The 13997-nt window shown below is 33.7% G+C and overlaps 1 protein-coding gene across 1 annotated transcript in view; it reads left to right on the top strand.

Annotated features, from left to right (window-relative positions):
- LRP1B (LDL receptor related protein 1B) overlaps window positions 1-13997 on the top strand; it is a 1839752-nt gene that overhangs the window by 1181235 nt on the left and 644520 nt on the right. The window contains exon 21 of the mRNA XM_045868938.3: window positions 3998-4180. Within this exon, the coding sequence (XP_045724894.2) occupies window positions 3998-4180 (183 nt within the window). The remainder of the gene's footprint in view (window positions 1-3997; window positions 4181-13997) is intronic.

Raw genomic sequence — 13997 nt, 5'->3', positions numbered from 1 at the left:
AGGTTGATCTATCTAGATTTCTTGGTTTATATAAATCTTCTTGAGAATTTCCCATTAGGTCATTGAGTTAATGATTTAACACCACTTTAAAGAACTAGATCTTTGAAACCAAATCCAAAATATGTTTAAAAGAGTCAAAGCATGACTTTTACAATAATTAGTTAAACATAGAATTCCTTTCATTATTATTGACATTCTTGAGGCAACATAGTACCTGAAGAAATAAAGGATGGGAAGAGGAATAGAAATATAGTATAGAATTTGGTATATACCATTTAATTTTATTTAAGCTAATATCGTGTTTCTTCAATTAGGTACTTTTAAATGTAATGTATTTCTTCTCAAAATTTCCTTACGTATCACTATCCTGTTTCTTTATTTACTTAGCATGCTAATTATTTCCAGAAATAATCAAAATGATTACCTGGAAAGATAAAATATTATAAAGAGGAAGGACTTTTTTTTTTTTAATTTTATTTATTTGACAGAGAGAGACACAGCGAGAGAGGGAACACAAGCCGGGGGAGTGGGAGAGAGAGAAGCAGGCTTCCCGCGGAGCAGGGAGCCCGATGCGGGGCTCGATCCCAGGACCCTGGGATCATGACCTGAGCCGAAGGCAGACGCTTAACGACTGAGCCACCCAGGCACCCAGGACTTTTTTAAAGAAGCAGAAAAAGATTTAGCAATGTAAATAAATCTGAGAGTGAGATTGTTCCAAATAAATTCATATATGAAAAATGATTCATAAATTTGGCTCTAAATTATAAGAGGCTATTGCAAAGAAAGAAGCATGATGAATTTCAGGATTATTCATGACTATCCATAAGATGGACTTATAAAGAAGGAATACTAATTTGCAGAAGAGAATAAAATTAGTACTAATATTGAAGCAAGAGTGAAACCAAATTTTCTCTGCAGCTTTTCAGAAGTAGATTCAGAAACAAAAGAAAATGTAGTTTGCAGTTGCCCGACTGTCCACTTCCACCAAGGAAAAAAATCAACTAGGGAAAATACAATAAAAATGAGTATCTTCATCTCTTCATTATAATAGGAAGCTGTTAATACATATAATATATATTAATATAACATAAAATATATATTAATATATTGTTGCATATGTTATAGAACATAACGTATATGTTAATATATATAATGTATTATAATGCCCCATATAAAGCGGGTAGCAGTTGTTACCTTGCAAGGATGCTAGCCCAAGCATCTTACTTTTCAAGGAACTGGAAAATCTAGATATTTTTATAGGAAATCTTCAGATTTTTAAGAGGTCAATAGTATGTTTGCCAAATTAAGCATGCTGAGGGACAAATTCAATATACGAGCTGCCAGTCTTCAACTCTTATTTTACAGAATGCAGAAAAGTCAATAGACTATACCTTCCATTATTAAGTATTTGGAATCACTGAGTGACAATTACCTGAAATAGAGCCTTTATGCATTATTGGCTGAGCTCATACTACAGGTTTTAAAATTCAGCTGAGCCAAAGTTTGTATTTTGTTTTCAAGGAAGTTGAAGTAGTCAGTAAAAGAACCAAAGGCCATTTCACTGCTGCATGACAGTTCACCTCCTCACCATGGAATCACTTTAAGAGCTGACTAGGTCTCGGAACTCCATTTGATTTGTCTCCTTTGCTCTTCCTGCATATTGAAATCACGTAGAATTCTCAAATTACCTTTAAAAAGACTCCAGGTTTGAAGACTTCACCATATCTTGTTTATGAGACCTGTCCCAGCATTCTTTACCACTATAGTAGTTAGGCCATACTGCTAAATAGTACACTCCGCAGATAACAAATTAACGATGGTGGGAGTTTGCTGTATCACATTCCATATATATCTCCTGAATGTGCACAGACTCTACCGTCTTTGTTGATTTTGTGAGTGGAAGCAAACATTTTATTTATTTATTTATGTATTTATGTATTTATTTTAGATTTATAGATTTTATTTTAGGTTTATTTTAGATTTTATATATCAGAGAGAGAGAGAGAGAGCACAGGCAGGGGGAGCAGCAGAGAGAGAAGCAGGCTCCCCACTGAGCAGGGAGCCGGATATGGGACTCCATCCCACGACCCTGGAATCATGACCTGGGCTGAAGGCAGACGCTTAACCGACTGAGTCAGCCAGGCATCCCGCAGACATTTTGTTTAATCATGAACACTCTATATACCCAAAGTCAGAATGATTTGCATGACTAGGAAAGTAGAAAAAGTCTCTTCTTGGAAGGGACTTCAAAGCCATCCTAAACTCAATGCCATCTCTATAAGTTGAGTGGGATGAGTAGAAGTGTTCTTTGTAGTGGTTACTTTTAAAACTTAGTCCTATAGATTTTCTGTGAATTGGAATAGCTATGTTCTACCAAAACAACTTTATTCCTGCTACAGTGGGGCTCATTTTATATATATTTTTGCTGTTGTTGCTGCTTTAGAAATACTTAAGGAGTAGAGGTAAGTCTATTTTGTGCATCTTTATAATATTGTATCACCTGACATATTATAGTTTTTGAAAGTCTTTAAATTGAGAAAAATTCAGAAAATGAATATTTATATTATAGAAAATAACAGCAAAAATAACAAAATTTTGTAGCTAAAATAATTATTTACAGATATCCAATTTATTTCCTCACAACAACCCTGTAGACTCTTTACTCTCTAGGTAAACACATAGAGGTCTAAAAAGATTAAGTAACTGCATTGGTGATATAAATGATATTGTTAGCTTTGACCTCAAGTGAATTTAATTGTAACTCATAACCACATGATTTCTACCAAACCAGCTTTAAGTAATGGGTAACTCACCTAAAACTGTTTTAAATTTATCATAATGATATAGATTAATTGCTATTTAGAGGCAATGTAGATAAATTGCTGAATATAGCTGTAGGAAATATGCAACAAGTTTATTACATTAAAAATTTGATTTAGAGGGCACCTGGGTGGTTCAGTTGTTAAGCGTCTGCCTTCGGCTCAGGTCATGATCCCAGGGTCCTGGGATCGAGCCCCTCATCAGGCTCCCTGCTCCGCGAGAAGTCTACTTCTTCCTCTCCCACTCCCCCTGCTTGTGTTCCCTCTCTCGCTGTCTCTCTCTGTCAAATAAATAAAATCTTTAAAAAAATTAGATTCAGAAAAATACATACTAAAATCTATTTTACAACAGAATTTGGAGATACTGGTTAATATGATATTTTGTAATATTAGATATTAATAACAATTTAAAATACTGCTAATGATAGCCATATTCAATTGTTATACTGTAAAGCATCCATATCCCCAACACTGATGTTTCCTTATTCTTGCTTATGCAAGAATTTAACCTGTAGAATTTAATCTATATTTTTAGTCAACAGGTTTTGAAGAATACTATTATCTGAGAACTGTATGAGTTATTAATTGATAAGTTGAACTTGAATTCATAGCACCTCAAATTCTTATGTGTGACTGTTCTCATTCTAGAATTGAAATCTTATGTCCTAAAGAATTTGCTTATTATCTGGAGCTTTTTTGTTTGTTTTCAAAATTTGGGCATTATTCTTCAAAGATATTGTTAATCAGAAAGTACTTATGATTTTTTGGTTACTTACCCTTTACTAGTCTGAAAGAAGTTGTCTAAAGAAATGTCAAAAGACCAACCAGAGACTTGATATTTAGTGTAGAGTGTGAAATCTCACATATGCCACAGCAAAAAGCCCTTTAAAGATCTCATTCTTGAGGTTCTAATACAAATCACAACAGAATAGCTACATATCTTCCTTTTTCCTAATGTATGTGGCACTTTCAGGAATTCTGTGGGAGGCAAGAAACATCATTTCCTCTAATCATTAACGAGAGTATTACAGCTATTAAACAACTAAAGTGAAAACACATTCTCTCTGGCAGCATACTAATGCCTGAAAAGAAAAAAAGGTGAAAAAATCATCAAGTAAAATAATAATTTCTCTCCTATCTTTCCCCCTCTGCCTCTCCCTCCCTCATTTCAATTTAAGAGATTCGTTCTCCTGCTGGTTGTAACGGGAATGAATTTCAGTGCCATCCCGATGGAAACTGCATTCCTGATCTGTGGCGCTGTGATGGGGAAAAAGATTGTGAAGATGGTAGTGATGAAAAAGGCTGCAATGGGACATTACGACTGTGTGATCACAAAACCAAGTTTTCCTGTCGGAGTACAGGTAAGCAGTACATCGGTTCATCCTCCACCTTGGGGTTCCTGGAGGTAGAAACCCTTTGGCCCATCCTCAGTGTGTATCTTACCTGCATAAAAAAAGTTCTTGTGTTTCTAGTAAGTTTGCTCATATTTTACATACGATAATAATACTAGCTAACATTTATGGAGAACTATCTATGGGCCCAGCACCGCTCTAAAGAATGTTTTCTCCGTGAACTCATCTCATCATCCCAACTCACAGTGAAAAACCTGAAGGCCAGAAAACTTTTTAACATGCTCAAGTTTAAAAAAAAGTCAAAAGAGACAGCATGGGAGAATTGGGATTTGAGACCATGCAATCCTGGATTCAGAGTCTGAAATGCCAGACTCCAGAAAGAGATAAGTATGCTAAACCCACAGACAGCATTCCTCTTTCCACAGATAAATCCTCACCCTAAAATTTCATGAAGATGAATGAAATGGAAAGGCAGAATTATATACAATTATTTTCAAGTACAGTAGATTCTTAAATTCGGTTGTGCTGTTGCTAGATTTCATTAAGATAAAGGTGATGACTGTCATTCAAAACTGAATTGTTTTGAAAGTCATTGTGGCTTTTTTTTTTATGATGTTATTCTATTATTATAACTGTTCCATTTTGTTTTTCTACATAGAGTAGGTTCTACCTGACATAATAAACCAACTTACATATTTTCCTCTTTATACCAGATGATGAGTTGAAGTTTAGTGAAAAAAAAAATATTACAATGAACTACTCTGGTATAATTGTGAAATGGGTTATATCATCAATCCAATAATCCATGGAAACAATTCCTATAGATTTCAGGACATATTATGGAATCATCTCTGGGATGAGGTGAAATTGTTTTTTGAATTGCCTAATCGCTTGGTGATTCATTTTGCTCTTTATTAAGTATTTGAACCAAAAGGTAGAAATGAAAAGTTATCACAGCTATGATTAAACAAAACTCTGGAAACCACATGGCCCATGGGCATCTAAAAATATAAAAAGAAATTGTGTTTCTTTATTTGGACACACTTCCTGTTTTCAATTAAGCATTTAACTAAGAAATAAAGAGATAAATATAAGCTAACATGGGTATAGAGAAATAAATACTCCTGAGGCTCATTCTTAATGAGGGAGCTGTGTTTTCAAAATAGTTACTTTTCCAACAATATTTTTCACAATTATGTGACTCTTTTTTTTTTTTAAGATTTTATTTATTTATTTGAGAGAGAGAATGAGAGAGAGCACATGAGAGGGGGGAGGGTCAGAGGGAGAAGCAGACTCCCCGCCGAGCAGGGAGCCCCATGCGGGACTCGATCCAGGGACTCCAGGATCATGACCTGAGCCGAAGGCAGTCGCTTAACCAACTGAGCCACCCAGGCGCCCTATGTGACTCTTTTCAATTGTTACATTAAGTGTCTTAGTTTGGGGGTTATTGGTTAAAAAATGTGACTTTAAATTTAGAAATTATCTTTTTGGAACATACTGTATTGATTGGAATTTAATAGATGAATAACATGTTAAATAATAATGTAAGGAGGAAAAACCTTTTTCTATACCGACATTAGATTCATTGACTGGGGCCCTTTAAATCAGATAGACAACAGATAGATTATAAGAAAAGAAAGAAAAAAACAAGTTTATATACACATTCGTCACGCATGTAGGAAAACTCAGTGATGAGTAACTCCAGGGGGTGGTTGGAACTTGGGCTTATATAGAATCTTAACAAATAATAGTAAATTTGTGGAAAGGTGAGAAAAGAAAGGAAAAGGACTTTGAGTTTATAGGGATGGCAAGTTGTAGGTAGGTAAATATATGGGGGAACTAATGGACGATAAGGGCTAGTTAATAAAATGTGTGCAGGTCCATTGTGGCACTGGTTTTCTATTTTCTCCATGGCCATAAAACTTCTCTACAAAAGGATTTATGGCAGTCCTCATTTCTCAGAAGTTTTATGCTTATAGTCAGATTAAGGAAGCTATGGGAAGGTTTCTTTCTACATCTGTTGAACTTCAAATGTTTTCAGCTGAAAATAATCCTTATGTAAAAGTAGCATATTTGGGGGATAGTGTATTTTGATTCCATACGCTGGGTATCTTTGGAAAATTGGATTCTGAGAGACAATTTTATGTGTGTTGATTTAGGATTTGGATTATCCATTTAATATGAAACATCACATATATGTATCAAATAGTCATCATGCAAACCACAATTTTTTTTAAAAGATTTTATTTATTTATTTGACAGAGAGAGACACAGCGAGAGAGGGAACATAAGCAGGGGGAGTGGGAGAGGGAGAAGCAGGTTCCCCGCAGAGCAGGGAGCCCGATGCGGGACTCGATCCCAGGACGCTGGGATCATGACCTGAGCTGAAGGCAGTCGCTTAACCAACTGAGCCACCCAGGCGCCCCGCAAACCACAATTTAATGTAAAAAAGTAGAACTGAAATAAAATTTATGTTGCATTATCAGAGGGAAATACAGTATAACATGGTGACTGTAGTTGATAACACTGCATTGTATAACAAATTTGCTGAAGGAGTAGAATTTAAGTCCTCTCTCTCACACACACACAAGTAAAAATAAATAGAATAAAAAATAAAAGCAAAATGTGAAAGGTAATAGTTTAACCATCAATCTGATTCTAATTTAATCTGTGGCTTAAGTATAGTAAACCACAATATATCAAACTATTTGAGGCGTCATAACTCATAATTACATATGCATATTTATGAATATTGCAGATATTAAAAAGAGCCATATATATAAATATTAGATTAAATATATGTACATGTCTATAATGTTTTTGATATTTTTAAATTTACTTTAATTTAATTAGTAGCCCAATCGCTTCTCGGCCTTTTGGCTAAGATCACTCTCTCTCTCTCAAATAAATAAATAAAATTTTAAAAAAATGAATATATATACAGAAAGATTTTCAGTGCAACATTTTGTTTTAATAGCCCCCAAACTAGAAATAGTGAATTTCCCATCATTAGGGGAACTACTTAATAATTATAGTGCATTCACACAATGAACTACTCTAATGTCATTAAGAAGGGATAAGAAAAAAATTCATAAAGATGTAATTTTAAGTTCACACTTTGTTAAAAACACATAAAAATGATGATAGAACAGAAGAAAATGAGAGAGATATGGTCATATTGACAAAATATATCTCTGATGAACTGAAATAAAATAGAATAACAAATGGTGAGCTGGGTTGAATCTGGATGCCTGATTGGATTAGAGTTGGAGGCCAGTAGAGATGAACAGGTGTTCAGATCTTAGGTTTAATGGGAAATAAAGCTGTCCCACGTGAAGTTGGGGACTGAAGCCAGGCTCACTGTTGAAAATCAGAAACTGGAATGGGACTCCTTTGCTTTTGAAAAGAGGGGGAGAAAAATTACTGCTGGTTGCTTCCTAGGATGGTTACTTAAATGAAGTTGTGTGCCTAGAGAGATGGGAGGACATAAGCATGGCAATCATGCCAAGCCTCTGGCTAGCTTAGGGACTGAAAGTGATAAAAAGACAAATACAGGATGTATTTTTGAACCAAGAGTGGGGCAGTGATGGAGTGGGTTGAACTAGAAGCAGCAATACCTGTACACAGTGATGAGTAAACACATAAAGTCAGAGAGAAAATTGAAAACTCCTATCCAAGATGAGATTGAAAAGAAATTTCTAAAATCCATGAAAAAAACCATCTCTAGTAAAACCAGCCATCAAAAATCAATCATAAAATGAATTTACTCAAGATTAAATGAAAATGAGATGTTTAAATGACATCTAAAAAAAATAATTAAAATAAGTATGTTTGAGATCCTCAAAGAGAAAAAAAAAATGGAAAAGAATATCCCTAAGTATAATTCTATTCTTAGAAGTAAAAAAAAATGAACTTCTTTTATAAAGCTCATGAAATATTTTTTAAAAATAAAAACACTCATTATCTTAATTCTAGAGGGAATCAAACTGAAGTTGTAGAAATTTTAGAAAATAAAGATTTGTATATATCAGACCACATGGAATATAAATAAAGCATTGCTCAAAGGAAAAATTCATAACTTTGCACATTTTATGTGATGTCCCAAACTCTTAGTGATGTTTTAACCTTTAATAACTTCAGAAGTATAAATGCTATAAAATCACTGAAAACATCATCTGAAACTTTAATTATTTATATTTAACATGTTGTTAGTTTTGTGAATCTTGAATAATGAATGTTTAAGTTTTTTTTCTAATAGTTTCTAGTAGTTTGCCATCTTCAACTAGAGGACATGAAACAAAAAAATGTTAATGTTAAAAGTGTTATATTCTAAATTTACAAAATTGCATGTAATTAAAACTCCATTTACAAAAGTATAATAAATTCAGATAAACTTTCAAATAATATTTTTACTTGTAACATATTTTTAAATTTATTAAAGTTTAAAACTGTTCTAAGACTTTTTAGATACCTATATTTACATTAACAAATTTTAAAACATATTTTTTAACAATATGTAGGAGAGACAGTATTCACCAGTTCTCCTTACGCTTTATTTCTCAACTCTCTTGCAGTTAGATTGCGGCCAGGCGACTAGCTCTAGCCAATGGACTATATCACTTCCATGCTAAAGCACTTAAGCTAGAAAGTGAGCATCCTCCTGCTCTTTTTTCTCCTGTCCCAGTGACCTTTTAAATTATGGGTCTAAAGAGCATATATACAGGTTTTAGTTTGTTACTGCAGCTCATCTTATCCTAACTAGTGCAACATCTAACTCAAGAAGTTAGGACATAACAACAAACCAAAGGAAAACAGAAAAACAGATTAATTTTTAAATTTAGAAAAGAGAAAGAAAAATAGCATGATTTGAAAATTCAAGAATTAAGTTTTTGAAAGAATAACCAAAATTGCTAATACATTAACTGACCTAATAAAGAAAACCTACTGAAAATCCAGTATGTAAATGAGAATGTGAAATTAATTAGAGATGCTAAAAAATTATACAAATTAAAGAAACTATGCAGTGTCATAGAAATGAATAAAAAACCTGTATTAATAAAATCATGCATTCATAAATATGCACTTCACAACTTATTCTAGAAGGGAAAGTGCAGGTGATTTATTTATAACAAAAAGGAAAAAAAAAATCAGTATCTGTCCCCTCTCATCATTCTTCCAAAAGTTCCAAGTCCAGTAGAAAAATTCTACCAGATATCTAAGGAACATTGTTACAATGCTGTTTCATCTCCTTCAGAGCATTCAAAAGGAATAAAAGCCTTTAAGCTATTGTTTTAAGCAACATAGTATTGGTTTTATAACTGCCCAAAGTTAGTGCCTCCCATACACACAAAAATTATAAACTTTGTCTCTGATGACCATCACTACCACCATTCTAGACAAAGCATGAACAAATCCAACAAATATTAAATGAACAATTCTCTATGAAAAAAAAAATCCTCCTCTCTTTAAAAGTGAATATGGATCGTGGATCACCACATCAAAAACCAATGATGTATTGTATGGTGACATAACATAATAAAATTAAAAAAAAACAAATAAGTGAATATGGTCCCAAACTGAAGAAGGTAGTTAATACAGAATAAATAGGGGAAATATTTGCAACACAGATCATAATTATATATTCTGATACATAATAACTCTTTGGTATCATTTTTTTAAAAGACCAACTACCCATATAAAAGTGGGCAAAGTTCACAGAAAAAGAAATACAAAAGTCTGTTAAACAAGTGAAAAGACAATCACCCGCACTCATGGGAGAAAGTCAAGTCTTTAGTAGGATTGCATTTTTTTCTTTCCTTTTTTTTTTCAAGATTTTATTTATTTATTTTGTCAGAGAGAGAGAGAGAGAGAGAGAGAGAGCGGCAGGCAGAGGGAAAAGCAGGCTCCCTGCTGAGCAAGGAACCCTGGGATCAGGACCTGAGCTGAAGACAGACGCTTAACCAACTGAGCCACCCAGGCGTCCCTGCATTTTTTTTTTTTTTTCAAAATCAGATTGGTGATTATTAACAAAACCAATAATACCCTATGTTGGTGAGAGTAGATGAAGCAGACACTGATGTCAGTAAATATTGATGAACCTATAAGGAGGGCCATTTAGCAATATGTATCTATGTTTAAAATATAAATACACTTTCACAATTCCACCTCTAAGACTTTATCCTACAAATATACTTAATGCATTGGAAGGGTGATGTGTACAAAGATATTCATTTAAATTATATTTTTTAAAGATTTGAATAATGCATTCAATAAACTTAAGTCAGTAAGTATATAGATACCCTTACCTGTACCACAAATAATTGACAATCTACAGAAAGCATTCTCCATACACAAAAGTCAAATTAGAATTCAGCATCAAAAAGATTAGAAAGCCAGGGCACCTGGGTGGCTTAGTTGGTTAAATGTCTGCCTTTGGCTCAGGTCATGATCCCAGGGTCCTGGGATCGAGCCCCGCATCAGGCTCCCTGCTCAGTGCAGAATCTATTTCTGCCTCTTCCTCTGCCCCTCCCCCTGCTCCTCTCTCTCTCTCTCTCTCTCTAAAATAAAGAAATAAAATCTTTAAAAAAAGATTAGAAGACCATGAATTTGAAAACTAAAATCATACTTCAAACTAATCAATAGATTAATAAAGAAACCCTAATATATAGATATATATATATAGATATATATATTTAAATATTTAGAACTGAATGACATGGGATATACTGCACAATTAAATTTCTGTGAAAGCCTTTTTTTTTTAGTAGACTGAAGTTTTAGAACAGTTTTAGATTCATAATAAAAGTGAGAGGGAAGAACAGAATTCCCATGTACCCCGTTTCCCCTACACACACACACAACTTCCTTTACTAACAGCATCCCACAACAGAATGATTTATTACAGTTGATGAACTTGCATTCCTACTTTGACACATCACCCAAAGTTCGTAGTTTACATTAGAATTTACTTCTTGGTGTTGTACAAACTATGGATTTGGAAAAATGTGTAATGATATGCCATGTAGCACCATAGTATCGTACAGAGTGGTTTCACTGCCCTAAAAATCCTCTGTGTTCTGCCTATTCATATCCCCAACCCCTGGAAACCACTAACGTTTTTACTGTCTCTAGTTTTGCTGTTTCCAGATATGATATAGTTGGAATCATTAGTATGTAACCTTTTCAGACTGGCTTCTTCTTTCACTTAGCAATATGCATTTAATTTCCCTCCATGTTCTTTCGTGACTTGAGAGCTCATTTCTTTTTCGCAATGAATAATATCCCATTGTCTGGATGTACCACTTCTTTTTTTTTATCCATTCATCTACTGAAAGATATCTTGGTTGCTTCCAAGTTTTGGCAATTATGATATAAACATCTGCTATAAATATCTGTGTATAGGTTTTTGTGTAGACACAAGTTTTCAACTCATTTAAGTAAATACCACAGAGCACAATTGCTGAATCATATGGTAAAAATGTGTTTAATTTTTTAAGAAACTGCCGTACTGTCTTCCTGAGTGGCTGAACAATTTTGCATTCCCACCAGCAATGAATGAGGAGTTCTTATTTCTCCATATCCTCACCAGCATTTGTTGTATCAGTATTTTGGTTTTTCATCATTCTAATAGGTGTGAGGTGATATCTCGTTGTTTTAATTTACATTTATTTAATGACATATGATGTTGAACATCTTTGATATTGCTATTCATTGCTAAATTGTTTTTAATAGCTAAGTGTTACAAACAACCTAAATAGGCCAAAATAGTGCACTTATTGGGAACATTATGGTATATCCATACAGTAAAATACCTTGCAGCAACTTTAAAGATTGGAAATCACTGCATGGACGTTTCTTGTGATTAAGTGTTGAGTAGAAAGTGAAGGAAAACAATAGGGAGCATAGTATATAACACTTTTTTATAGAAGTATTTTATAATAAAAACATATTTCTAGAGAATTCACAAGACCTTGTTATCAATGTTTGTCTCTGAATAGGGGGAATGGATGACTAGGGAAGAAGAGTGAGACATTGTCATACTTGTACAGTCCATTCTTATGATTGACTGTTTTTCCAAAAGTGATGGTAGATTGAGGCTGACCCATATAATTTTCACTCAAGATTCCATTGGAAAGCAACATACATTTTCAAGTCAGGTCCCAGGGTAAGGTTAAGAATTAAGGATTAAATGCTCTTTAGCAAAAGAGGTAACAAAACTAACAACTGCCACACATGGGGATTTAACTCTGACATTGGCTTAGCAAACAGCTTGCTCTGTGTAATGAAAATTCTCTGTGGGCTTCTGTGAACTGCAAAGTGTTACTCTTTTCTGTGATTACATTGTTTTGTTTTCCTTCCCCATTGTTGTATCAATAAATTCAAAGTGAAATGATGAATTTAATCATTGTTTAAAAGCAATCTGGAATAATTAGAACCAAAAATTTCCTACAGTAGGATAGTGATTTTGTTGGAATTATATGATGAACTGTTTATGAAGAATTTCTAAATACAGCACTGACCCCCCCCCCCATAACCAACCCTATGGAATAGTTTTACTTATTTCTGATGAAAATAATGTGGCGAGCACTCCATTGTCTATGTGTTGTGAAACTAATATAGTGCTTAGTATATTGCTTATTAGACTTATATATTTCTCTTTTGATTTCTTCCTGTGGCAGTTTTAAACATTTGCTGTAGGCTATCTCTGTTCTCTTCAATCTTGAACTGAAGAAGAAAGTATTTTTGCCCAGAAAGGCTTTTCTTTAGATATTGATCCTATGACCTCTTACTTCCTATGGTACCTTAGTCACTTTTCTTGCTTATGCTTTCAATTCTTTTCTCCACATTAACTTTTCTTCCTCTCTATAAAATATCTAGTCCAATAACCTCAAAAGCATTTTTTTGAATTTATTATTTTTTTTCTGTCTTCCTCCTTCCCTTCATCAAATAATCTTGTTTAGTGCATCTAGATGTCTTTCTTTCACTCATTCATTCTTTCACCTTTTGCAGTCTAACACCCTATCTCTACCTTTGATGGAAATTGCTTTTTCAGTGGTTACCAGGGATAATAACTATGTGAGTTCAGATAAATTACCAAACCTCTCTAACTTTCAGTTTTCTAATCTGTAAAATAGAGATAATGAGGATGTTGATAATGATATCATCATCATCGTAAATAGAACATGCAGTCAGTGCCTAGAACACAATATGAGCTTGATGAATGATAACTTTGACTATTAATACTGCATTTTGACTTCTTTCTCTGTAAGATTTGACTTTTCTCTGCAATACATGTCCTCTCTTTGAAACCTTTTCTTATGAGCTCCCATATGGATTGTTTTCTATTCATTTACCATTTAGATTCCTTTTTTTTTTTTTTTTTAATTTCACTTCTCGTTGCCTGCCCCTTACATTAAGGTAAAAAACAAAAACAAAACAAACAAAAAAACTTGTTGAATGCATGTGTTTCAGACATTGTGTAGATTTTTCTCTTAATTTGTTTTGCTCCTTCTCATCTTTCTGCAAGATATCCATAGCAATCTCTTCTGTTCCCAAAGTTTCAATCATCACTTCCAAGTAAACATCTCCCAAATCCGCACTGGAATTCACCCCATACTTCAAACTCATTTTTTTCCAATGCTATGCTGAACATCCCACTTTTTTTCTGAAGCCAGAAATTTTTCCACATTTCTCTATTTATGTTAGAAACATTTTCAATCCCCTAAACATTTGGATTTAAAGCAGAAAGTGCCTTTTGACATCCTAACTTGTCACCATTTTTACGTCCTACTGATGTCATGTCTACAATTTCTGTACCATCACCCAT

Source organism: Mirounga angustirostris, unplaced genomic scaffold (assembly GCF_029215605.1).
Source record: "Mirounga angustirostris isolate CCGP_5_RB_7025 unplaced genomic scaffold, mMirAng1.0.hap1 SCAF_3, whole genome shotgun sequence".
Lineage (NCBI taxonomy): Eukaryota > Metazoa > Chordata > Mammalia > Carnivora > Phocidae > Mirounga > Mirounga angustirostris.
Note: the sequence above shows the minus strand (reverse complement) of the source record. Positions and strands in the feature narration are given on the sequence as shown.